The 25,267-nt window shown below is 41.0% G+C and overlaps 3 protein-coding genes across 5 annotated transcripts; 2 read left to right on the top strand and 1 right to left on the bottom strand.

Moving 5' to 3' along the window:
• Nucleotides 1-10,092: 10,092 nt before the first annotated feature.
• On the top strand, nt 10,093-16,179 carry LOC144470491 (uncharacterized). The gene is made up of 4 exons (XM_078181701.1): nt 10,093-10,318; nt 11,656-11,790; nt 13,760-14,070; nt 14,481-16,179. The coding sequence occupies exons 1-4, from the start codon at nt 10,235-10,237 to the stop codon at nt 14,749-14,751; spliced, it is 801 nt and encodes a 266-aa protein (XP_078037827.1). The 5' UTR covers nt 10,093-10,234; the 3' UTR covers nt 14,752-16,179.
• A 177-nt stretch (nt 16,180-16,356) lies between these two features.
• Nucleotides 16,357-18,493, bottom strand: LOC144470490 (calcium and integrin-binding protein 1). Its single transcript, XM_078181700.1, has 6 exons — nt 18,211-18,493; nt 17,895-18,116; nt 17,799-17,833; nt 17,456-17,703; nt 17,059-17,257; nt 16,357-16,980 (listed from the first exon to the last, which is right to left on the bottom strand). The coding sequence occupies exons 2-6, from the start codon at nt 17,943-17,945 to the stop codon at nt 16,959-16,961; spliced, it is 555 nt and encodes a 184-aa protein (XP_078037826.1). The 5' UTR covers nt 17,946-18,116; nt 18,211-18,493; the 3' UTR covers nt 16,357-16,958.
• A 180-nt stretch (nt 18,494-18,673) lies between these two features.
• On the top strand, nt 18,674-25,171 carry Retm (real-time). Of its 3 annotated transcripts, none has more exons than XM_078181670.1 (17): nt 18,674-18,852; nt 18,948-19,069; nt 20,806-20,955; nt 21,035-21,166; nt 21,268-21,396; nt 21,473-21,576; nt 21,656-21,732; nt 21,958-22,260; nt 22,530-22,618; nt 22,700-22,837; nt 23,075-23,195; nt 23,286-23,410; nt 23,579-23,647; nt 24,120-24,369; nt 24,441-24,556; nt 24,621-24,763; nt 24,850-25,171. In XM_078181670.1, exons 2-17 carry the CDS (start codon nt 19,007-19,009, stop codon nt 24,917-24,919), a joined length of 2,079 nt encoding a protein of 692 aa, XP_078037796.1. In that variant the 5' UTR covers nt 18,674-18,852; nt 18,948-19,006; the 3' UTR covers nt 24,920-25,171. The 3 variants fall into 3 exon arrangements, with proteins under 3 accessions (XP_078037796.1, XP_078037797.1, XP_078037798.1); XM_078181671.1 differs by having other exon boundaries at nt 18,933-19,069; XM_078181672.1 differs by lacking the exon at nt 23,579-23,647 and having other exon boundaries at nt 18,677-18,852.
• Nucleotides 25,172-25,267: the final 96 nt, after the last annotated feature.

Raw genomic sequence — 25,267 nt, 5'->3', positions numbered from 1 at the left:
GTAACATTCCCTACGCAACTATCTGATACTACAATTTGAGCTGCTGTTAATAATCTTCTCCCACTTGTGTGTTTAATTTACATTTAATTAAAACTCGAGGAGCCAATGTTATTGCAAACTTTGATGCGAAATAAAAATTGTTCGCATCAGTTGTAAGAGATAGAAACCGAATGGTGAGTTAATTCTTCCCGCGATCGCTCTAATTAATTAAAAACAAGACGTTGCCGAAATAGCGAAGCCCGTAAGGGGTAAGAATCGAGGGGGTTGGTGTCGAGGGGGGGAAGGCGGAAGGAAGAAAATGAGTGGTAGTTGCGTTGTGACTCGAGGACCGTGGGCGGGTGAGAGGAGGAGGACGAAGGGGAGGGGTAGTTATGGAAAGGTAGAAACGCAATGCAATTCCTAGTTTTCATTGTCACGCGACAGAGCTAGCGTAATTCCGGGGTGGAAACGTGGCTTAGGAAGGGTAGTGGTTGGCGAACGAATCACAGTAGCGAGGGGGAATGGAGGTGTACCCGTTGTACAAGCGGTCGGTGGAATGAGAAAACATTAATCTAGGCATGTTTTGCAATCTCACCACCACCAGCCACCCCTCTACCTCTCCCCCTCTCTCTCCCCACACACCGGTTCCTCTCTTCCTCTGCCCACCTCCCGGCCCTCCCTCCTGTCTACCTACATATAATGGAACACTGTTATTGCTACGTTATGGCGTGCGCACAATGTTCGTTTCGACGTCAACCCCTTTCCACATTTCTGTCTCCTCTTCCTCTTCCTCTATCTTTCCTAACTAAAGATATACATGTATATGTATGTACGAACGTATGCACCGTGTATACCTGTGTATACGCGTATTATATACAAATGTACATGTACATATAGTTACGTGTTTACCCGGTGCATTTACGTGTCTTCTTTCATCCCTTACACCTGCACCTTTCTCCGAACCGACCCTCCATGTTGTCGCCCGCGCCCAGAGACACAGGGAATGTTAATACACGATCTGATTCGACCAGCCTTGACCATTGCTTACTTCGTCCAAGCGGATCTTTAAGTCGGATTGACCCGGATGTCTACGAATTAATGCGGTAGGACGATTCGATCCATGAATTCCATTTCTATCCTCATCGAAGCTTCCTCCATTTCCTCTATTTTTCGCAATCTACGTGCACACCCATATATTTGATCGGCGTGCTCGCGTGTCCTTCTTCAACCCTTGCGGCTGCACCCTTCTGCGAACCAGTCGTCCATGTCGTCACCGGTGCATCTTCGCCTGAAAATCATTCGAAACGTTAAAGAAAGAAACTAATGGTTATGTCAGGTTATGTTAAACTAATGGTTAAACGATTGAACCGTGTTATCGTGTCGTTCCCCCGGGGAACCGTCTCTTCCTCCGTGGCGTCAGTCGTGCGACATAATTAATTAATTACAAAGGGGCATCGCGGGACTTTCGTGGAACGCGAAAATGGAACGATCTCTCTCGGGTCGAGCCTATCTTGAACACGGGAGAAACCGGCGCAACGGCGCGGCGGGACAACGGTGTAGAGAGGAAAATCAGGCTCCGAATGTGCGTATATTTCCCCTTGTGTTATACAACAATGACCATATAGGTTCTTCTTGCGAGCGTGGAATAACGAGGATGAAGAACGCAACCTCTTCGTCGCCTTTCTTCCGCTCTTGGCTTGGTTCCTGGCCTTCTCGCCTGTGCTCCACGGTTTTCCATTCCCGTTCTCTTCTTCACGACCTGCTCCTTTTTTATTGCAAATCAGAGGTAAACAGTGGGAGAGAGAAAGGGAGAAAGAGAGAGAGAGAGAGATGAAGACAGACAGACAGAAAGAGAGAGAGAGAGAAAGAGATAGAGAGAGAGAGAGGAAGAGAGGGTGGGAGGGAGAATGAGAGGTGTCCATGCGTGGATTTTCGCGTCGACACTCCCGTAGACGCAGCTCGGAATCGCCTCGATGACGTTAAAAGGAGACTCGATAAACGGGCTGCATTGTCGCATCACGAAGAAAAAGGCTTCCTGCCTCTTTTCCCTCGCTTTTTTTCCTCTCCTCCACTTTTCTTCACTCTCTTTCTCTCTCTCACACACACACACGGTCTCTATCTTGCCCTCGGCCACCCCCGCGCGGCCCCTGTCCCTCCTTTTTTTATCAGCTACTCCGCACACAAAAGTATACTTAATGAAAATGGCTTCCTCTCGGTACACTTCGACACGGGAAAAGTGATTTCCTTATGACAATAACAACGAGAATCGACAGCTGACATTCTCCTTTGCCCGAGAATCACTTTAGATAATGTCCCCCGCTCTCTTTTTTCTTTTTTTTCTTTTTTTTTTGAATTTACTACAAGCGGAAAAATCGAACGCCGCCCTCGACAGTTATGCGAACCTCCCGTGTTCCCGATCGGATGAATGTTCGCCTCGTCTGCGAACAAAATTTGTATCGTTCTTGGACGTTACTTCGAGAGACGAGGCAGAACGCGGAGACGAATTATATCGGGGCCTGAGAAGTTTTTGAGACGCTAAATGGAATAGAAGTATTTTTGCTGTTCTCATACAACGAGAATTCTGATAATAAACTATAATATAATAGAGAGTGTACAATATGTACATGTAGTAACTAAAAAAAGAATTAATTTGTCAATTCTTGCATCAAATAAGATGCCGAAGATATTCGTAGCCTAGTCGCTATCGTGAAAATCCTACGCAGCCCTGGGAAGAAAACGATTAACCGGGAATTCCTCGTGATCAATCCTGACCACCCCGCAGACATCTTGGAGGCCGCAAACCGGTTCCTGCGTCGTCCCCCAGACACGAGGTCCAAATAATTTTCGTTACATCTCCGTAGACAAAGGCGGCGGCTCCTTCCTGTCCGTAGACAACAATAATGGCCAGTGACGAGAGGTGAGGAGAATATACGTCGGTAAAATTGTAATATCGAGGGGTGGTATTCACGGGGAAGAAAAAACATTTCTTGGCCGGTGTGGTGGGACCGAGCGCGAGAGAGAAAGAGAAAGAGATAGAAGGAGGCGGTGAGCGCGCGCGAGAAGGCTAGATACAGAGGGAGAGAGAGAGAGAGAGAGAGAGAAGACAAGGGGATGACTGCGGGGGTGGCAGCCGTCGGGACAAAAGGCGGAGATTTTTAATCTCCTTTTGCCGTGAAAACGAAGAATCGTCCCTCGCCTTCGTTTATTTATGCATTTCATAAAAACGGCGGACCGAGGCTGCATTATATTCGATTCTCAACGAGAGTCTGCCTGCCGTGTCCACCCCCGTCCTCTGCCGGCCCCCGCTTGTCCCACCCCCGCGGCACCCGCGACGCCAAGCGAGCCTGCGCAGCCCTTCTGCACGAGGCTCTACGTAATGTATAAATGAATAGAGTACCAGTGCTGCTATTCCCTCTACTGGCCTCTTCTTACTCTTCCAGAGGGTAGCTCCGGGTGGCGGTGGTAAAATGGTTGTGGCGGTGGTGGTGGTGGTGGTGGTGGTGGTGGCACCGGCGCGGCGGCGACGGCGGCGGCGGCACTGGTGGTGGTATTGGTCGCGGTGGTGGTGGTGGCATCGGTGGCGGCGGTGGTGGTGGTAGTGGTAGTGGTCGGTGGTGGTGCGTTTGGTAGCAGCGGCGCTACCTACCGCTACCGTGTACACAGAGACGGATAAAGCTCGGCAGGGACGAGTTAAAAAACCTTTGTGATTTGCCTGACAAAGATTGGATGAGCCTCCGCAGGACTCGCACCCGCGAGCACACCGCCACGCCGCCGCGCCGCACCGCCGTAGCCCATCCTTAATTCCCTTAACACTAAACATGCCAGCGCCGATGCCAACCTGCTTTCCCTGCGCAAATCGACGACCTTTTGCTCTCCGCGCTAAGACTGTCCGCAACTAACGTTTGCACGATACGCAGTAGCCCACGGTTCTATCTACGTCCCAGCGCCGATGTACAGGGTGTAACAGCGTCGGTGGTACGACCGGCGAGGGGGTGGTACTCTACGCGAAAAGGAAAGTCGAAAATGCGAAATCAAAGTTTTTTTCGGTCGAGGCTCCGGTGGCGAGAAAATCGACTTTGAATATGCAGTAAGCGTATTCGTGTAACACAATAATGTGTTCTAACTCATTATACACTCTTGTTACTATTTGTTAAATAAAAATGAATTTATGTCACCACCGATATTCTCGTCAGTTGTTTGTATAAATTATTATGTAACCGAGTTTCCGAACAATTTCTGGGTCTTGGTTACGCAATTAAAGAAGCAAAGATGGATGTAACGTTGTCGGGCGCGAGACAAGAGAAAGAAAGAAAGAGAGAAAGAGAGGGTGGGAGGAGCCGTGCACAATGGAAATGTTGTTGAAATGATAACATTCGGTTGTCTGGCTCGTCCTGTTGATCTCCCTGGTAGCACTATGGTTTCATGTGCACTCTTGTTGTAAGGGGGTTGGAGGCTGGAGTTGTAGGTGGCGTTCAAGGGGGTCGCGGGGCAGGCGGGGCAGAGCGGAGGCGGTAAGGGGAGAGAGGACGCGGTTTCGTTGATTAAAATAACCTCGTCAGTGTAGTCGTTCTGTTGTACAACTAGTCGGGGGATGATGAGTAATCGTCTGGCTTAGGAAACCGTCATGACAAGGGCATCGGACAGAAGGGGCAGGGGGCGAAAGGAGAGATGGAACTGGGGCCGAGAACCGGGCCGGGGGGAGGCCGGGGGCCACGGATCTACAGGTCATCCGTTCAACCGGATTAAATCGGAACGAAACTTTTTCATTTCGGTTTGTTATTAAATCCTGACCTCGAGTTCTATACTTTCGCGAACCATTGCCGACGTTTTTTTACTCGCGTCTTCCGTATTCATCGGCCCGAATTCTTTTAAATAAAAAATTAACAAAAATCTTTGTCGAAATCGTGATTACCCTATCTCAAAGTGGACATTTCAAGCTTCAATATCGGACCAATAACGTTAAAATATTCTCACGAAAATAGAACTTAAAATTCGTTTAAACTCGTTCTTTAAGTAGAAGCCATTTTTGTCCGACCCGATGATCCGGATTTATCGATTATTTCGAAGATTACGAATTTTTTGTTGAAACTAAGATTATCCTGTCTAGAAGAGGACTCTTTAAGCTTTATTTTAAGATGAATTGTATTTAAAAAGACCGTCGTGTATGCAACTTAGAATTGACCGATCATTGCCACTTCAAATCGAATCATTTTCTTTTGAATCGGTATACGAACTTCATTCATTTTGTAAAACGATATCGAACTTTTCTCGTCGAAATAGCTTCGAGCGTAAAAAAAAGTTAATCCCGCAAATTGCAAATGCGGAACTCCGCGGACATTTCGCGTTGAGGAGAAGTTGATTAATTCGGCAAATGCGGCAGTGGAAACAAAAATAATAAGGGCGACACGCCTCAGGTTCACAGATCCAAAGAAAAGAATAAAGGATCGAAAGTGAAGCGAAGGGATCGAGGGTCCTTGCCCGCTACGTGAATACAAAGAAGAAAATGGAGGACGGTATGGTGACTTTGACAGAAGGACCGTAATAATAGAAGCTAATGGTTCTTGCGTGGACCCTGTCCCGCTGCGTGACACTGTTCCGACGAATTCGCCCCGATACTACCGATCATATAGCGATCGATTGTTTTCTAATCAGCTTGCGTTTACGCAAATCATGTTTAACGCGTGTCCATTGGTTCTGCGAAATTCATTTCCGCGATAAATATTACTTCACGCCCATGCTACGGTCTCCGTTAATGTTTTGTAAACGTTCTCGCGTCCGTTTACGCGTTCACACCCTCCATTCAAGTTGCACCCTCGCCCCCACACCACCGCACGCGTTTTCATTGACGGGCATCGAACGCGATTAATTTCAAACGGAAATAAGTGCTTACATATTTGTACGCTCCGCCCGAGTATCGAGTGTCATTTATCGGTTTTATCGAGAAATTCGACAGAAAATCGGTCCCGATAAATTATAAATTGACTGCGGATTTCCAACGGTTATCGCGTATCCGCCGGTCGAGACCTCGACGCGGCGAAATGTTTAATAAAGTGGAATGCGATGTTTATCGATGCCGCCTCTAACGGAGCGCGGATACATCGATGGAGATTTTGATAATTCACGCAAGTGTCCGCGACACGTAGCTTTAAATCGATGATACTTGTCCGGTCGTTCTTATAAAGCTGTCCCTGAGCGCATGGGATCGATCGATCCCATGTCGGGAATAGACAAAGGAAAATCGTTCCACTTACGCACAATGGATTGACAGAAAATCGGCATACCGAGTTTTCAGAAGAAAATGAAAGGTCGAAATCAAAGGGGCCAATAAAAGACCGCGGGATAAACAGAAAAGAAGCACCCTTGTAGGTAAAGCGATCCTTTCAACCCCATAAATCGTCGCTGAATGCGCGCGTGGCCACTGGCCATCGCGTCGTTTAAGTATCGCCACGTCCGATGCGTTCACTGTCGTTCAACGTTTCGAAACTTCGCCTGGTGCGCAATACCAAATAATCGGGACGCGTTGCAAAATCTATTCGAACACGCTGTCTAAAATCCTAGAATTTCTCCCGAAATCGGTGGCCCCAATTTCTCAATTATTCGACGCAATTTCCGAATTATCCTCGAGTTCGAATTACCACGTTCTAAAGTGGAATCTTCAAGCTTTAATTTAAAAACAATAGCGTTGAAAAATTTCCTCCGTAATTCAACTTAAAATCGATCTAAATATACCATTTGGTAATCGAATCATCTGGATTATTTGAATTTTTCAAACGACTCTGAATTTTTTGTTAAAATTATAACTACCCCATCTTAAAGCGGGCTCTTCGAGCATCGATTTGAGACTAATAGCGTTAAAAGATTCCAATGAGAATCCTATGTAAAGTCGTCTCGACTTTACTCTTCAAAATCGTGTCGCTTTCCATCCAGGATCACCGAATATCGGTCTGGAATTTTCGATTTTCCAAATTGGCATCGAAATTTTTCTAAAAGCGAAATTAGCCTGTCTGAAAAAGATATCCCTCTCAGCTTCGACTCGAGCCGTCGATCATTCGCGATTCGCTATGATTTCGCCGATGGTCGTGCAACGATCTCCGCGACGCGACGAACAAGATCGGCATGCCAGGTCGTCGAGTCCCAAGCCGGTGAACACGGGAAATGTTCGTTCACCACTTGGCGACGTTCATTTCGGAGTGGAATTTATTCCGCATAGACTGTGAAAGAATGAAAAGGAATTGTATGTACTCGCATTTGAAATATTTGCGTGTGCATACCGGCGCGCGTATGGAACCGCGCGCGGTGCTCACGTGATCTAGAGGGCTAATGAATAGGTGGATCAGAAGTATAATTTCGCGTGGAACTATATTTTCAACGAATGTAACGTATGCAGACCTCTGGCCCGTCTCCCCGCGCGCCTCCCCCCTCGGCCCCGCTCCGAGAGAAGCAAAAACAAAACAGTAGATGTTTCAAAGAGTAAGCGGTAATTAACCCATTTCTCTAATGCATTCTAATATACGTCCGGGCGCATATTCATTTCGCGCGATTCTTTGTCGGAACGCTTTCAGCAGGAGTGGTGTTCGACGAAAGAAAACCCATTAGCCTCCTGTCCGCGTTGTTTGTTGTCATCGTCGCGGCGAAATCCAATGAGACATCGAAACGAAAAGAAAAACAGCGCGAGCGACGCGCGGTAATACGATCTTTCAAGGAATGTCACGGATCGATCGCGAAAAATCCTGAGCAGTCCGTGTCAACAATAATATTTCCCGGACGAAGGACAAGCATGCCCGGCCGCGTGAAATCCGCGAGCTGCGGCAAGACCGAGGACAGAGCCGCGAGGATGAATTCTAAACGCGATTAAGCTCGGTCAGCGGCGGAAACGAAAAATACTTGGCTTGTATCTAGATCATTAAAATCGCGTGAGTGAAAAGAAGGGGCGACGTGGCGAGAGAAATAGAAAAAGAGAGAGAGAGGGAGAGAGAGAGGGCAGGAGAGAGAAGGGGTTGTAGAGGGATACGAAGCGAGAGAGGAGCAGATACACAGAGGGAGAGACGCAAAGAGAAAGAAAGAGAGAGAGAGAGAGAGAGAGAGAAAGCGTCGTCCAGGAAGAAAGGCTGGTCGGACAATCACAGAGAAAATCAGATGGAAAGGGAAAAAGAGAAATACAGCGTAGCGAAGAGAAAGGCTCCGTAGAGGAGACGAGCATAGAACGGCAACGGTAGAAAAAGCGAGAGCAAGAGAGAACTGTACTCAGTGCATGCAATCTTTTTAATTATGAAAACACGGCTTTGTGTTTCATTTTGTTTTGTCGTCAGGGGCGCTATTCTATTCGGGCCCTTCTCCTTCCTCATCCGGCTGCCTCTTCCTTTTTTTCCCTCCTCCCTCCTTCTCTCTCGCCCGCCCTATCTTCCTCGCTCTACGCTCTCCGCCTCTGTCTCTCTATTTCGCGCTCTCTCCGCCCGTCTCGCTCCCGCTCTCGCTGCTTCTCTTTCTTTTTTCTTCTTTTTTTTTTATATTATAACGCGAACGCGCCCGCGCACTCACTCTCTGCAACCCCGGTGGATAGGCTTCGCGGGGGTTGCACGGGGACGAGGGGACCCGAAGCGAGGAGGGGAACGGGGCAGAGATAGGGCAGGGTGAGATTGCTTTAGTAATGAATTACATGGCTTCGGGGTATGTGCCTCTGTCTGATGCGCTATACGAATACCAAGCATCACTTTCTGCCTTACGCTACGCTACCCCTACACCATCTCCTTCTTCTTCGTCTTCTTCGTCTTCTTTCTCCTCCTCATTCTCCTTTCCCGCTAGTTCCTTTTTTTTTGTAAGCCCGCAATCTCGATTTCTTGTCCTGGCCCTTCTTCTAAGGCGTCTCTTCTGCTTCCTGCAATCCTCGTTTTACTCTTCCTCTTCCGCCAGGTCCTCTCATGCAACCTCTTTTATTCTAGTCTTCTTGATTCCACATTATTTGAGCTTAATTTATCATATCCGATTCTATCCCATTTTATTCCATTTTCTTCGAGTTTAATTGGTTGTATTTTCTGTTACCCTATTTTCCTGTATTTTATTCTATTTTTTACCTATATGATTCTATCGCACGATACGTAACGCGAAGGAGATCGATAAAATTCAATTTTTTATTTCTCTTGGATTTTTTTTTAAATCTGCAAATAAATAAAATAACGCAGTATTTCAGACGTCCAAGGTATATCTTTCTAGTATCTAAAATGTCGAAAAACGTGAAGAATGAAATTTTCGTTAACCCGGTGGGCCGGTCAAGGATGTAGAAAATTCGTCTATGTAATTATCTGTGCATCGGTCACGCGATACTTAAAATTCGAAATTAATCCGAAACTTCTTTGAAATCATAGTTATCCTACCTTTAATTTGAGAGGAAGAATGTATAAAAATTCCTACAGGAATGTAACTATAAATTAACCTAAAATCGCATTTCGGGTTCAGTTCACTGTTCTGTCAGCGAGTAGTCTGGAATTTTCAATTTTTCGAAACGATCTAAACATTTTCTCAGAAAGTAAAACTACCCTGTCTCGAAGCGGACTGTTCAAGCTACAAATCGAGGCCGACAAAGTTAAATAAAAATTCCAACGGAGTTGCGACTGAAAATCTAACGCGAAGTTGCGACTTGATTTTTTTCGTTTTCAACGATCTCGAAAATTACGTTGTCTGACGCGGGAGCCTCGCCCCCGTGAGGTGAACAACAAGTAAAAGTGTAAAGAAGAGTAGCGTCGACAGCGCGAGGAAACGAATTAGTATAAAAATCAAGTTGAAAAGGGAGAGAAAAGAAAGCGCAGGAATTAGGAAGAGCGTGGTAGCGCGCGCGCTGGCTCTAGAGCGGGCTCGAAAGCGAGGGAAAATCTTGGGAGCAGCCGAAAATTAAGTACCATCCCTCTCCGGAGGAAAAATTCTGCGCGGTACGATTTAGTGAATTTTCCACAAGAGGGGTGTGTACTTATCTCCATGGAGGTAGCGCCGCCCCTAAAACCGACCGACCAATCCCGACCGGGGAATCCGACCCCCGTTCCGCCGTGGACCACGGGGCTGATCGAGGGTGAACTACGGGAAAGGAGGCTTCAGTATCCTCGGCGTCGTCCTACCGGGAACGTTCGAACGATCCAGCCTAGTCTGCGACGGTGACGAATACAGCGGGAAAAATCATCGAGGATCAAGAAAGCGGATCGGGATCTCGTCGAATCAGGGGACGCGGTATCGAGGAACGACGCAGCACCCTCAGGTCTTCGAAGGGATGGCAGGCCCGTATCTATCGCCTCTGGGTCCCCAGGCTGACCTCCTCACCGAATACATGTTCGGAAGACGTCGTCAGGTCAGTGTACGTTTCCCTCTCGTATCTTTTTCGTTTCTCTTGTCGTTTCTCCGTCCGCGAATCTCCGCGAATCTCCGTGGTCGAATCGCTATGAAAAATTTGGATCGTCGCGCTGATGTCGTTTCCACGATTTTTTCGCACCCCGCTATCCAAAGGCCTTTTTTTGTGTTTACTGCTCGAACGTCGAGGTATTGTTTAGCCAAAATCTGTTGTTTCCCAGCCCTCGAAGTAATTAAGTAATTTCGAACGACTCTCGTAAGTCTATAAAGCAGGGGTAGCGCGCGCTCTTTACCCCTAAAAATGATCGTTCGTTTCTGTAAGCTATGAGGGAGTCATAGAGACGCTAACGGAGTAGCCAGCGAGCAGAGCATGCTTGAGAGATCATTCGATTTCTGTCCTCGACGAGTGACCGAGAATTTTCAAGTAAAATCGGTGAAGTGGCGGTGACGTGCATCTGTTATTGGTCTTTTTCGTTTCTCGAGAATATCTACGCGGGCTAATCGATAGAAACGTATATGAAATGTAGGAGTTGATATTTAGTCCGTTTGATTGATCATTTCGCCGACAGCGACTATATTAACGATAAAATTATCGAGCCCTAAACGTGGTTAATGTACATTGTTTCATAACAACGACGAGATTGGATTCATTCGAATTTCTTACGTTTTTTATCGTAATACGTGCTCGAAGTTCTAATAAAAATTTGATAACAAAACCATTTTTTCTGGTTAATAAGAATCGTAAAAGAAAAGATTGGGCTGGTTCGGTGATTCTAGTATTAACAAATCTATTTCTTCGTAACGAAATTTCTTAGCCGATTGAACGAATCGTGGCAGAAATTGGGTCGTCCTGCGATTGTCTCCGGGGAAAAATGGTTTAAACGATACCGATAGAAACAGTGCCGATCAATGTAATGTTCTCGAACCAATTAAGATTCCTGGATGATTCCAAACGATGTCGCCGAGTTCGCAAAACTTGTCTGAGAAAGTTGCAGCGGAACCGTGACGCTATTCGAGGAATTTATTGATTCGATGCTGATCGTGTTCTCAAAAGATACACCACGGCTGTGAAAACGTGTGCTGGAAGCCAGAATGCATGGAATATCGGCGTCAATTAACGCGAAATTGCGTCGCAAATATTCATTCATTCATACCTGCGAACGCGCTTCGTTCGACGTCGTCTCGGCCGCGATTTATCAAACGATAACGTTACAGCGCGCGTTACTGCTGCAATTTTCTCCGCGGTAATTATGCAATAACTACGCGATCGACTGCCGTAAATAATAATCCGTTCGGCTAGCGCGAACACGTTGTCATTAATTATCGCGGATTCTGTTCAAGCAGAGACGCAACCGGACGACCTTTACGCCTCAACAACTGCAGGAACTGGAGTCCCTCTTCCAGAAGACACATTATCCGGACGTGTTCCTGAGGGAGGAAGTCGCCCTTCGAATCTCTCTCTCGGAAGCCCGTGTTCAGGTTAATATGCAACATGTTTGTCCAATGATTTTCACCTCTCGGGGTCGCAAAAATTTCCCTAACACGTACTTTATTATCTTCGAACTGCTGCGACTTTGCGAAGAAACATCGTACGACGATCTACCTAGGCTCGTTTTAAATAGTAAAATCTCCGTACTTTTGCATCTCTGAACTCAATTTTTTTCCAACATGATTTCTCGATAAGGAACGCTCCTGAACTCTCGGCGATTCGTTGCCGAGAACTTTGGTAATTTAATCGACGGTGTACAGAGTTCAAAGCGTTTCCGTCGAGATCCTGGTCGCGACGATTCGACGGAGGAAAGCCTAATTTTGTCGAACGAGCCACGGTCGATGATCGTGCGATTTTTTTTGTTCGTCGATGGTCCCGCATATATCTCGATGAAAAAAGCCGTCGTCTTTTCCGTACGACATCGGGTTAGCCTGGGCTTTTTAGCGGATCCGTTTAGTTGAACAGGTTAATTAGGGATGTCTCGTTAATGGTAATTCACGTTGGTTAAGCCGGGTAAGTAATCAACCGCTAATCAGTTCGACGGGTATTCGGGCGCCGAACAAAACGCGCCCGTCTTCACACACTGGCAACCTGCACACCGCGGCCCTTGATTACGATTATTTAATAGACGGAAGCTGGTTGTATCGCGGTGAAGAAACCACCGTTCCTCGCGTAACCCGTATACACGCGGATCGATGGAACATGATTTCGTTCGGTGGCGAAACAATTTGACCGCAGGAAAAATCCTGAATCGCGGGCATTCCGCAAAATCGCGTACAATTTGTTGAAACGTTCGACGGACGGAAAATTAAGCAGCGAGCATCGCGAAATTATATTTAAAAAAAATAAATTAATTTACGCAGCAACGTAATCTGCTGATCGATGATTAACTCGCGGCTAACTCGTTAGTTCTTGTAACTTATTCACAATTAATTCGGCAAAGTATTATATGATTAGCGATTGACGATTGCAACTGTTATATCAGAAATTACTATAAGATATTCTAAATTGATTGGGACAACTAACGAGTTGTAATCATTAATTGTTAGCCGATATAACTAATTACAAATCGATTCTATCGTATCGCGGCAGCAGACATGCATTTACGCGGCGTCGGCGCTGCAGAAATCTCGCGACGCATTCGTCGAATCATATTGCGGATGCTTGGCGCATTCCTAGCGCGATATAAATCCTTTATGCGAACTGAACGAATAATTAATGCGGTTACCGCAGTCCCTGGGGCCGCGAAACGACACGCATCTCGAACACCGTATTATTAGGCACGAATCAAACCAGGGAAGCTCGAAGATATCTTCCGGAAAGTTTCCGTCCCTTTTACCGACGCGCTTCCAATCATCGCGCGGAAACCCTGATTTTAATATTAAATGTTTTTAGCAACCCAACGCGGGTCCGTTGCTCGCGTGCACCAGAACCCATCGGGAAACTCTTTTCGCGCTCGTCCAATCTTTGTAATGCAGCGAACCGTCTACGCTGGCGAATAGATTTCTTCAGTGGTCCCATTACTTCGTTTCAGACAAAAGAACGCGGTGGACTATTATCGCGAATTTCAATGCCGTCGCGACGTTGCAGCGCGATTGATATAACGGGTCGGTCACGTAAGCTCGTTTTAATCTCGACTTAAATCTACCGTACACGATAATTCACCAGACAGTTACGACTCGTACGTTACTAAGCAAGCGACGAATCTCTTTTCTCTAATCGACGAAATCTTTACCGATTTCTCCAATAAACAAATAATCAGCTCAACTATTCGAAATCTACGGCGAGCCCGTGAAAATGATGGGTCACTAACTAACTCGATTCAAAATCGGAATATATATATGTTGTTGTTGCTTTTACATAAACTAATATAAAACAGCTGGTTTTAGTGATCGAATAAATCTCTAGTTAACGCTTTACAAGGTTCCTAAAGAGCGAGAATGTGTTATACGATCGCAGGTCTGGTTTCAAAATCGGCGTGCAAAATGGCGGAAGCAGGCGCGCCTGCAGCTGCTGCAGGACGCATGGAGAATGCGATGTTTGGGATTAGGGAGTGCGGCGCCGTTGCTTCTAAGGCCGCCCCCAACTGCATCCTTGGAGCGGCCAGACGTAGTGACGCCGCCACCGCCACCGCCTCCTCCGCCGCCATCCACTGCCGCCGCTGCTGTTGGCAACCCACCGCCCCTGACGTCCGCCAACACTGACAAAATACCCGCCACACCGCCTTTGTCCGTCTGCAGGGACTACAGGATCCTACCGCCCCCTCATGGGTAACTATCGCCGAACAACACGCTACCAAAACCCTTTGTAACTATTTTATATCGAAACTTGAATAATGAAAAATGAGAAAATGCATTCTACAGACGCGTACTAAAAACTATTTATTGAAACGTTCTTCGTTCGCACGGTCTAAACTAAATAATACCGTCGTAATTTCTAATAAATTAAAGCAGCGCGACTTGTCATCGATCAGAACAACCGAATCGTAACGAGATAAATAAAATACACTGTCCCAAGCTGTGTGTTCCATTGGGATGAAAGCGCCCTGACAACCGCGTTCATAATTATAACTAAGCGAATCGATGAATAAAAAAATTACAGAAACATTTTCGATTCTATAATTTACGACGGGCGTTAATTCGCGGAAACGTTTAACAGCGGATCGAAACGACTGTTCCAGATACTCACTGTCTTGCGAGAAATCGCCGGACAGACTGAAATGTGGCTGCGGCTCGCCGCCCCGGATATGTGCGAGTCCTGTTGAAAGAGAAACGAGCCTGACCGTGAGAGACACACCTCAGGAAGCCGAGATGGATTTGACCGTGAAAGGTCCACCCCGACACGCGCCGATCTCAACGTTATTTCACCAATTGCCTCAACAAGAGCTTAGTCCTCCGCAAAACGTCGACGAGCCCCTGGACGTTACGCTGAACACTAACAAGAACAATTAAGCTGTTACGACACCGTTTCCTAGTTATCGTTTATTTTTATTATTACTCGCAACAGACGAACGAACACACCGTGTATACGAAATAGAAAGAGAGAGAGAGAGAGAATGAAAGAAAGAGCGGATTGTTCAACGTGTGTGTAGACTACTTAAACAGGTAATTAAAACTTTGATTAGAAAGACAAAGGGATGAAAGAGGAGAGCAAGTAACGTAAGTAGTTAATAGTTTGTTGCACGTAAAGTGGCGAATTTTTTTCGTGACCGCTTGATTTTCTATGCGACGACACGACACAGATATTTATTTCGACCTGAACCGGTGAGTGAATTCAGAACGTTCTCAGAAGAAGCTTGGAAACGAGAAGCTTTTGTTTACGGCTATATTTCCTCTGCTCGTTAAGGTAGCTTAATCTTTAATGGTTATCGTTTATTTCAAAATAATCGTGAACACGCGCGAGAGGAATCTAGTCAAAATGTTCTTTTTCGCCTTTGTTTAAGACTCAACGAGCGGCCGAAAGAATTAGCGAGACTTCTTTGTTTTTGCGAAATCCGCCACTTCGAATGTAACAACCTAGCCGATATAATTTCAAGAGTTTTGGTTATCAATTGCGCGGACGGTCCCTTTGATGATAATCCGACAAATTGAACGTGTCGATCAGATTCGATGAATTATATAACCAATCATTTGCCTTTTTTTTCCACTGATTTTTTTTTCTCGGCTACCGATTTCTCTTACCAAGAGAAAATCGTTGTAAATACCATAGCGTTTATTATCTACCAATTGTTTGTTAATTAATTAATAGAACAATCAACGTTGAGACGATTTTCACGAAAGTTGTACAGTATTCTTAATACCGAGAGAATGGGATTTTGTAATTTCACGGGAAATGGGCAATCATCGATTATTACCCTGTATTGATTTCAAATTATATATGTATTCAACAAAACGCGTAAAGCTGAACAATGGCTTACATAAAGAACTGCAATAATATCGTAAACGACCTTCATAAAAATACAGAAGGCAACAAGTACTTATGAGAAACAGCTTTCTAATTCATATCTCATGTGCGGATTGTGTAAATATCTATATCAAGAAATATTGTACAATTTTTGTCGGGAATTGATGAGAAATCAGAAATTTCCGGTTCTCCTCGTTAGAACAATGAGAATGTAACGCAATAATTTCTTCGGTTTACTCCTTTCATTACTGTTCCCGAGATTATTTATAAATCCAATTGGTATAGTTGCATTAACATTATATATAATTATATTAAATAAAAATTGATTGTGATATTCACTTAATTCTAACGCCTAAAGCTGTTAATTGATCTATTAAACGAATAATCCATTTAATTTTCACGTTACCACGATTACGTCTTTCGAACAGGAAATTTCGATAATTATAACCGCAGACTATAATAATTGTAAAGAAGTTAATGCCTTTGTAATCTCTGTGATTGTTCACACGAATTATACACTAAAGAAAGAGAACCACGATGAAAAGGTGCGATTCAAGTTAACTATATCATAATTTCAATCATTTACGAATCGACTTTATTTCACTGTAAATCTAATGATAATAAAATGAAAAATAATGTATGCTTAATGATTTTTCAGTAAGTTAGTTAGAAATAAACTGTTCAAAGATGATTCACACTTGATCCTTCATTTTTTAAACTGGAAATAGGTTATCCTAAAAAAAAAATGTAATAATCTTTTATCATGCTTATTATTATGAGGCTCTCACGAGACGCGCGCTATTCCCATTGAAAATCCTTTTATTCGAGTGGAAAGATATTTAATGTTCGTGCGTATTACATTTCTTTAATAAGTGATAAAAAATGATAACATTTTAAATAAATAAAGTTGTATAAGATATAAAGAACACTTTGGCGTAGTAACATTACAATCATAAAAATACAAGTCACAATTAACAGGTTCGTTAAGTATTTGAATTAAATTCGACTACTTAACATATCTAGATACTCTTCGTAAAATTGTATAATATCCTTCAAATGAAGAAGATCGACTTACAGAGTTTGTATTATTTTTTAGGCCTTATAAAGTCAATGACGTATGCATATATACTTTCTAAATTCTTAAGTTTACCTACAGAATGGAAATGATTAGGCCTCTATCATTATGTTAATATGATCTTTACACTAACGTAACGTTCAGTCTTATGTTAGTCATTCACATATAACGTTTGGTATTTCACAAACGTATACGAAAACTCCTGAAAATATAAACGCGTATAATGCTTTGTCAAAATTGACAGGTATAATTACAGCTGTGATAAAATTCAGATCTTTACTTGGAGAAATCGTTGCTCTTTTCTATAATATGTTCGAATTCTGCAAAACTTAGTGCACCATCGTCATCTAAGTCTGCTTCATCGAGTATATACTGAAGAACTTGTTGCATATCTGTTTCGTTTAATCTTTGAGGAGCAGTAAGTCTATCTACTACTTGTCTCAAATCCCCAATACCAAGCATATCGTCACCATCAAAATCTATAATAACAAGTAAATGTATTTACCTGATTAACAGGAAAATTAGGAAGTCAGGCTACAGGAAAGAAGGAAAGAACAGGGGCTGGCAATGAGTAACGTTGTTGTGTTCTAGAAAAGTAAAAAAGAAGAGTCAAAAAATAAAAAAATTTCAGACCAAAATAAAAAGAGTTATTAGACACTTAAGTACAAAAAAATTACCAAATATTCTAAAAGCATGCTCCGCTTTCACAGCTTTTGGAGCTCCATCACTGAAAACTGACATCATGTCCAAGAAGTCTTCGAAGGTGCAATCCCCATCTTGGCTAGAACTGAATACTTTGCAAATCCTATCACCAAAAGGATTTACTTTCAATTCTGGATATTGTAATATCTTGGACATTGGTAGCTTGGCATTTCTATTATGACCAACTTTCTCTGGCGCAAGAGCCTTGAACTTTTGGTGCGCACTGCAACATAAATAATCATAAAAATACAAGTTAGTAATAATAAAGTAATGTCTGTAAGATTTATGCATTGAAAAATTAAATATAAGCGCACTCACTGTAAAACTTCTTTTTTCGAGAAATACGTTAAATCCTGAAACATCAAGTAATATTAGAAAAGATCGACGCAAAATAATTACGATTCTGTCAAATACCTGATAATCTTGCAGTTCCTCCTCGGTAAATTGACTTTTACCGATTCCCATTTTTAATTATCTGGAATATCACGCTGTAGATTTGAAATTACTTTACGACACCATGATATTTCGTTTCAAAACACGAAATTTATGTCGTGGACAACATTCTTGATTTCGCGCTCGACAAAAATCGATAAACTCGTCTGCATCTCTCATCTGAAGATAAATCTAAGATGACATCTGTAAACAAGGACACGCACCGGTATTTTTATCACTTTTAACAACAGATCATGCGTAAGAAAATGTGAGGTCACATTTATTAGAACGCACATACCTTGGAGAACGGCAATCGTAGTTGTTTAATATCAAAAGATATTTTTTATCATCACGATAGAGACAAATGCGCGCCAGAAACTTTCCGTAATACTATTGTAGTTTGCGAATAACCTTTCTTATATAATGTAAATATATGTTACAGAATCGTTATTATAATTACGAAATGAACAAATTTTATTGGATTAAAACTCTTGTTACAATTTTATGAGAGTTTAAGATGCCACCATCGAACAACATAACGCTACCGCGACGTTCCACTTTCTACCGTTCCACGGCTGATAGTTATAGAATCTAAAACTCTAGCAAACTGCGCAGACGCATAAGTGGCGCCATGTTGCAGGAATATTTGGAAGTTATGGACGTGAAAAATTGAAACACAGTTTAATTTCTCATACATATCCACCATGGAAACTTGACCTGCAACGGCATCTACAAGCAAATAATATTTATAACCATAGTTCGATAGATGACATTTAAGTTAAATTCCAGATTGGTGTATAGCACAGCGTATAAACCTGATTATGCCGTGTTTCATTCGATAATTTACGTAACCTTGAATAGTTTTGTGTTAAAATATTTTCCACGCGTGGTGTCACAACACTGGGATCACGATAAAACGCAGATGCAAGACTGACTTATGGTAACCTATGAACTTTGTTTATACCAGTGTTTGTATATACCATTACCGCACACGTAATGGATTTCAATAAATTCAATTAGTTTGTATTGTTTTAGTTCCTTAACACGCTGACATCTAGGTTAGCAACGGAATTATAAGAAGAGTTTATTTAATCATGGTTCAACAATATAAGTCACCCGTACGGGTGTACAAACATCCGTTTCCACTTGTGATGATGGTGCGTTTACACATATTACTTACTTATTTGAATTGTAGTAATTAATCTGCACCTTTCTTTTCACTTACATTTGTTTGAATATTCATCTTCTTATTATTTATGCATAACTAAATAACCGCAAAGCAAGGTATATTCATGCCACTGAAAAGTTTTCAAGAATTTGTTTGTGACCTCGAAAATAGTACTGTCATGTTAAGTCCTAATTATATGGAAGCAGACTTCTTTCACCTGTTACAACATTGTATACAAAGTTTTCCAAATATATGCTTAATTGACTTTGCATTTGTACAGTTGTTACATCTAGATCGTTGGTTTCATTGTTGAATTTGGCTTAGTTGCAAATTCATATCTGTAAACAGGCTTCATGACCTAGATCATCCGAAACATTAAAGGCTCGGCAAACATGTCTATTAATGCCTACAATAAATGTTTGTTATTCTATATATAGGCTTTTTCTTTTCTGGGATAAATTTCCATCATTGTACATCAAGGAGATTTAAAAATAATTTAATTGTTTGAACAGACTCATGTGTTTTTCTATGTGCATGATCACAAGATATTGGTGTGATCAATGAGGTGATTTCAACCTCCCAAAGTTGGACAATTGTAAATAGAGAATAGTAATATTGTTTCAATTATATTTCCTTTGATTTCTTTGATTTCAACTTTGTATTATTCGATTTATAAACATTCTGTAATTATGATTTGTGAGAAATTTGTAATTTTTGTTGTTTACAATATAAAAGACACATTGAAAAAGTTATAGGAATATTTCTCATATACTTTGAATAATGCATAGCTTGATGTCCTAACTCATAGATAATACTTTTTACAGATTGGAAACAGATCATCTACATTGGAATATTGTGCAATTTATAGCTAAACCCAAGTTGAGCAAATATAGAAGATAGCATCATAGCAAATGCACTAATTTGCTTTCATTTGTAAGAGTCATTTTAGAGATCTGTACCAGTTGGTTTTAATTGTTGTCACTTTGATCATTATGGCATTACTTTATATCGATAATTATAACATCAGTAGCTACTGCAAGATATGCAACACCACATCAAGATACTACATCCTGAATATTTTCTATTAAGTGTTCAAGATTACAACTTTACAGACCTGGACCAATTAATAAGATAGATGTAATTGAACTTCAATAAATGTTATGTCCAGATCCAAAACCTTGACCAATTCTAAATGATGAAGGTAGATCAATTTGATTGGACAGCTATAAAACATTGGTGTACACATGAGTTCTTTTAGGAATAATACTTAATGACCTCTAAATCTCCTTGATACTTTCACGCACTTTTTATTGTAGTCCTCTTATGTGTCCTATCATTTATTGTTTTTTTTTTTATAAACAAGTTGGAGAAACAAGATAAAAAATATAAGAGGTAACATATTATGGAAAATATTATGTTCTTGAAGAAGAAATTGGCTTTCTCTGTTTGTAACTATAAAATAGCAAATGGGATTAAAGAAAGGCTTCCTGAATAGATGGGAATCTTATTAGGAACCTTCATGCAAAATTTAAAGATCATTAGTGTAACATAGCATTATTTTATAGAGAAGCAGCAAATGTTTAAAAAAGCCGTGTTTGGGTAATTTCATGGATATTTTTCATGAGGTCCTTCAGAATTCATTATTTTCAACACCCTCTACTTCCGTTCCGTGGCTAACAATAATACCAACAGGCTGTTACTTATAAATTCTGATTTTGTTTATAGGCATATGAACGTAGGTTTCCGACATGTCCTCAAATTCCCGTCTTTGTTGGTTGCGAGATAGTTTCAGATGAGGAGAATAACAATGGGGCGATTCGAATTACAGAGCGAAGATGCAAACTCAATGTCGATGCACCATATATCTTGAAGAAGGTTGGTACCATGGAATCTACCATCTACCATTGGAGTTACTTGCAAAGAATTAATGTGTATTTCATGTCCATCTCCACAGATAATTGGCGTGGACTTTGTGTACTTCATTCAAAAGAATGTTTTGGACAGAGAAAATTGTATTTTGGAAATAGAAGCATACAATGAAAGCTTTTCTTCAAGGGTGACAGTCCTTGAAAAATGTAGATACTTCGTTAGTATCTATGACTTGCTACTTATATAATTTATATTATAATGAAGAGAAGTATTTGGATGATGCAAAGAATGTCTTCAATGAATCTGAAATGTGTTTAGGTCCATCCCGAAAATCAGGACTGGACGTGTTTTGAACAGATAGCAAGTTTGGATATAAAGAATTTCTTCGGATTCGAAAATTCAATGGAGAAATTGGCTATGAAACAGTATGCTCAAAATATCGCGAAGGTATATGCGCTGGCAACTGTAATGGTTTTTATTTATCATACAACAGAAATCGAGTTCACCTAACAATTTATTGTAGGGTAAAGAAATAATAGAATATTTTATAGACGAATTAAAGCAAGAGGGTATTGTATATGTAGCGCCATGGACGAATCCAAGCAAGAGTTCTGAGAAAACAGATGGGTAAATTAATTTATATTAAAGGCTATTGAACGTCAAATACAATACAATCATTCTGACCACATTGTTTCACTTTATGTAGGGACAAGGATACAGAAAATCAAGCATCACACAGTGGGAGCGACACTTATTCATATACAGAAAATTTACAAACCAGAGGTGCTTAAATATTGTTTTAAAGACTTATTATAACTAATGAGATATTTAATTTTCAATGTTGCGCGCACAATTTTAAGTATTTGCTCTATATCTGCTAGTATGACGCTTGGTAGATAAGAACGATTGTGCCATTATTTGTAAGATTACTGACATGTATTGTGACAGTTGCTCATAATCTGAACGCTGAATTGAATTTACTCAAGCCATTTACACATCACGTTCCAGAAATGCAACTTTCTTCAGATTACATAGAAAGGTATTTAGGAAAATTAGACATGATTCAAGAAAGCAAACTCGTCCAGCTATCGCAAAGTATAAAAGAATTAAGGGGAAGCTCTGTACCTGGAGATGCGACGCTTTTGAGGTTTTTAAGAGCGACAGAATTCTCAGTTGATAAAGCAAAGGATATGTTGACGCAATCCCTCCACTGGCGAAAAAAACATCAAATTGACAAACTCCTTGAAGACTATGAGATGCCACAAGTAGTCAAAGATTACTTCCCTGGAGGCTGGCATCATTTTGACAAAGGTAATGGCACGGTCACTGTCTTTTCAACACTGTACTTTTATAGAATGTCTAATATTGGTATCAGCCAATACTTAAAATACTACAGTTTGGCCGTCTTCTATCACGTGATATAAGATATGTGCACGCATTCTATGATATGATTGACTGAGATTGTATTCTTATCAATGATGTTTTTCAGAATTGCAATAGTCGATAAATATACTGCACAATATTTATATGTTCTTACATATGTATTTAAAGAATTAAAATGTTTCGTCATTAATTTTTAGATGGACGCCCTTTATATATTTTAAGAGTGGGCCAAATGGACATGAAAGGTCTATTAAAGTCCATTGGAGAAGACGATTTATTGTTATTAGTAAGATGAATTGTTCTTAATCGTCCCAAAGTCATTAATTACAGAACATTTAATGAGACTAGTAATCTGTAATATTTATAGGCACTACACGTTTGTGAGGAAGGCCTCCTTCTTATGGAGGAGGCAACCAACTCTTCCGGTCATCCAATTTCTGAATGGACTTTATTACTTGATTTAGATGGATTGAATATGCGTCATTTATGGAGACCAGGCATAAAGGTACAAGCTGTTATTTAGAAAATAGAAACACATATCATATCACACATCTATAATACTGACACATGACTCAAACCTAATCGGCTACGATATAATTAAGAACGACAGGTACATATTAATGTAACGCATTTTAATACTGTAATATCTACAATGCACTTTTAGAAATGACCGCAGTTTTTATCTAATCCAAGAAGATTTTCATGGAAAACATAAATTCTTTCTAATAATTATTTCCCACAGGCGTTACTGCGTATTATTGAAATTGTTGAAATAAATTATCCAGAAACGATGGGGAGAGTTCTATTTATGCGAGCACCAAGATGCTTCCCCATTCTGTGGACACTCATTAGCACATTTATAAGTAAGAGTGCACCAACGTTTCTCTACAAATTTAGATAATATTCGAAGGGGAATAATTTTGTCTAAACGTGCTTAATTTTCTATCACACAGATGAAAATACGAGAAAGAAATTTATATTTTACTGTGGTACTAATTACCAAGATGATGGGCCAGGCAGTCTCAAGGAATACATTAATCCCAAAATTATACCTGACTTTTTGGGAGGATCGTGCGAGGTAAGTGTAACAATTGTCGGTAGTGTATCGTTTGTATGAAACTTATGGATCTAGCAACGTGGAAACCAGTAATTAATATGATAGTTGCATTTACTTCTCGAGTAGAAAAACGTATACTGTTGTACAGACTGAATTCTATATTCAACAATTATGTATTTTAACGAATAGGGCAATATCTGTGAGGTTTATGGTATGGTACCTCGAAGATTTTATATTTTCGACGCAACTGCTACTGACGTAAGGATTTTTCTATCTTTGTTTTATGTGTGCGAATTGTAGTGATATTATGCAATTTGTTCTATTTCGTGACAACGGAAATTAATAAACACTTTAGTGAAATAGTAAATAATGAAATTTGCAAGCTGTGGAGCTATTGAGATATTATAAAAGTACAACTATTGTTGCACATTTTGTGAATATTTTATGTATAATCACTCTGATGTACAAAAGACATTTAATATTTTTGTATGTTCATCATAGCACTTACAATTTAATGAAACACTAAATATATTGTAAAGTTCCTGAAAATATTGTTAACACTTTGCGGACATACCATCACAGACACTTATATTACAGAGATCGTTCGTCCATATCAACCCGCTATAAGGATACAGATGATATTTTCGGCTCCAATATTATTGTTGTTATTATTATTATTACGTTCGATTATCGTATCGAAAATGTAACTATTTTCTTCTTTCGATATTAGGTGTATATTAATGAAGGAGGACTTGTACCGAAGCATCTTTATAAGATGGAATTAGAAAACCCGTCCTCTGAACAGGAACAAAGTTTGTACCATTCCATTAGCCTTAGTCGTGGCCAAATACACCGCATAATAATACATTCCAATGATCCGGGATCAGTTTTGACATGGGACTTCGACGTAATGCGACACAATGTGATATTTACTGTATTATATCAAGCCAGCACTGACAATAAACATAACACTTCTTCTGGTATGTTAATCACAAATTATTACTGCGCTATATATAAAGCAGGTAAAATTCCTGATAATCTGTAACCGCAGGTTCATCAGAATTTCTGTCAAATGAGGCTGCCGAAGTTCTAGAAACGGAAGAAGTCACAGGTCACTTTGTTAAAGTGCAACCAAGCATCGTTTGTCATGATGGTGAAAGTATTCAGGTAATTGAATTAAAAATTAAATTACTTTTGAAGTTAACTATTCTTAAACAATACTTTATTTTAGGGATCTCATATAATGCAGGGAGCAGGAATATACGTATTGCAGTGGTATAATCAAGAAGAATTGGGAGAGTTTCTTCCATCCATAAGTGGCCACAAAGCGCAATTGATGTACTTCTACGAAACATTGCCGTCGGTTCACTACAGGTATATTTTAAATTTGAATGAATTATGCAACAATCTAAAGAATGAATGTCACTGTTTCTTCTCCCTTTTTTTTTCTAATATTTTAGAGGGTCAATGATGAGTTTACAGTCGGCAATAAGTGGAAAGTCAGAGGCAAGTTCAGCTTTATCAAGATGACGAGCTACATGCGCGACATTCGACAATAGTCAATGATTGAGATTACGCAAAGAAAACATAGTGTTATACTTATGACAAGTTAATTAGTTTATACGATACCGAAATACAATTCACTGTATGTTACTTAAATTTATAGATTGTAGTTTCTACTCTATATTTGCATCGAGCATATCATTCCGAGTATTGTAAGTAGAGAGCACGATATTTTAATTTAAAGGCAAATGTAAAATAAAGACATGTTAAATTTATAAAGTGTGTACAACGAAAACCTGAAACGTTCTAGAAGTAATAATCAATAAACAAGTCTGGATTTCCACTTTAAATTTTTCAATTCAAATGTAGCGCCAC

Source organism: Augochlora pura, chromosome 5, assembly GCF_028453695.1.
Source record: "Augochlora pura isolate Apur16 chromosome 5, APUR_v2.2.1, whole genome shotgun sequence".
Classification (NCBI taxonomy): domain Eukaryota; kingdom Metazoa; phylum Arthropoda; class Insecta; order Hymenoptera; family Halictidae; genus Augochlora; species Augochlora pura.
The sequence above is the reverse complement of the archived record's forward strand: the minus strand, read 5'-3'. Positions and strand labels throughout refer to the sequence as shown.

Excerpts from the sequence above, each read along its gene's own strand:
- Retm (XM_078181670.1), top strand. The coding sequence starts at position 19,007 with ATGGTTCAACAATATAAGTCACCCGTACGGGTGTACAAACATCCGTTT. Across the intron at positions 23,196-23,285 it reads ACTCATTAGCACATTTATAA|ATGAAAATACGAGAAAGAAA; the intron begins GTAAGAGTGCAC and ends TCTATCACACAG. Across the intron at positions 23,648-24,119 it reads TCGACGCAACTGCTACTGAC|GTGTATATTAATGAAGGAGG; the intron begins GTAAGGATTTTT and ends TTTCGATATTAG.
- LOC144470490 (XM_078181700.1), bottom strand. The coding sequence starts at position 17,945 with ATGGGAATCGGTAAAAGTCAATTTACCGAGGAGGAACTGCAAGATTAT. Across the intron at positions 17,834-17,894 it reads AGGAACTGCAAGATTATCAG|GATTTAACGTATTTCTCGAA; the intron begins GTATTTGACAGA and ends TTGATGTTTCAG. Across the intron at positions 17,704-17,798 it reads TCGAAAAAAGAAGTTTTACA|TGCGCACCAAAAGTTCAAGG; the intron begins GTGAGTGCGCTT and ends TTTATGTTGCAG.
- LOC144470491 (XM_078181701.1), top strand. The coding sequence starts at position 10,235 with ATGGCAGGCCCGTATCTATCGCCTCTGGGTCCCCAGGCTGACCTCCTC. Across the intron at positions 10,319-11,655 it reads GAAGACGTCGTCAGGTCAGT|AGACGCAACCGGACGACCTT; the intron begins GTACGTTTCCCT and ends CTGTTCAAGCAG. Across the intron at positions 14,071-14,480 it reads ATCCTACCGCCCCCTCATGG|ATACTCACTGTCTTGCGAGA; the intron begins GTAACTATCGCC and ends CGACTGTTCCAG.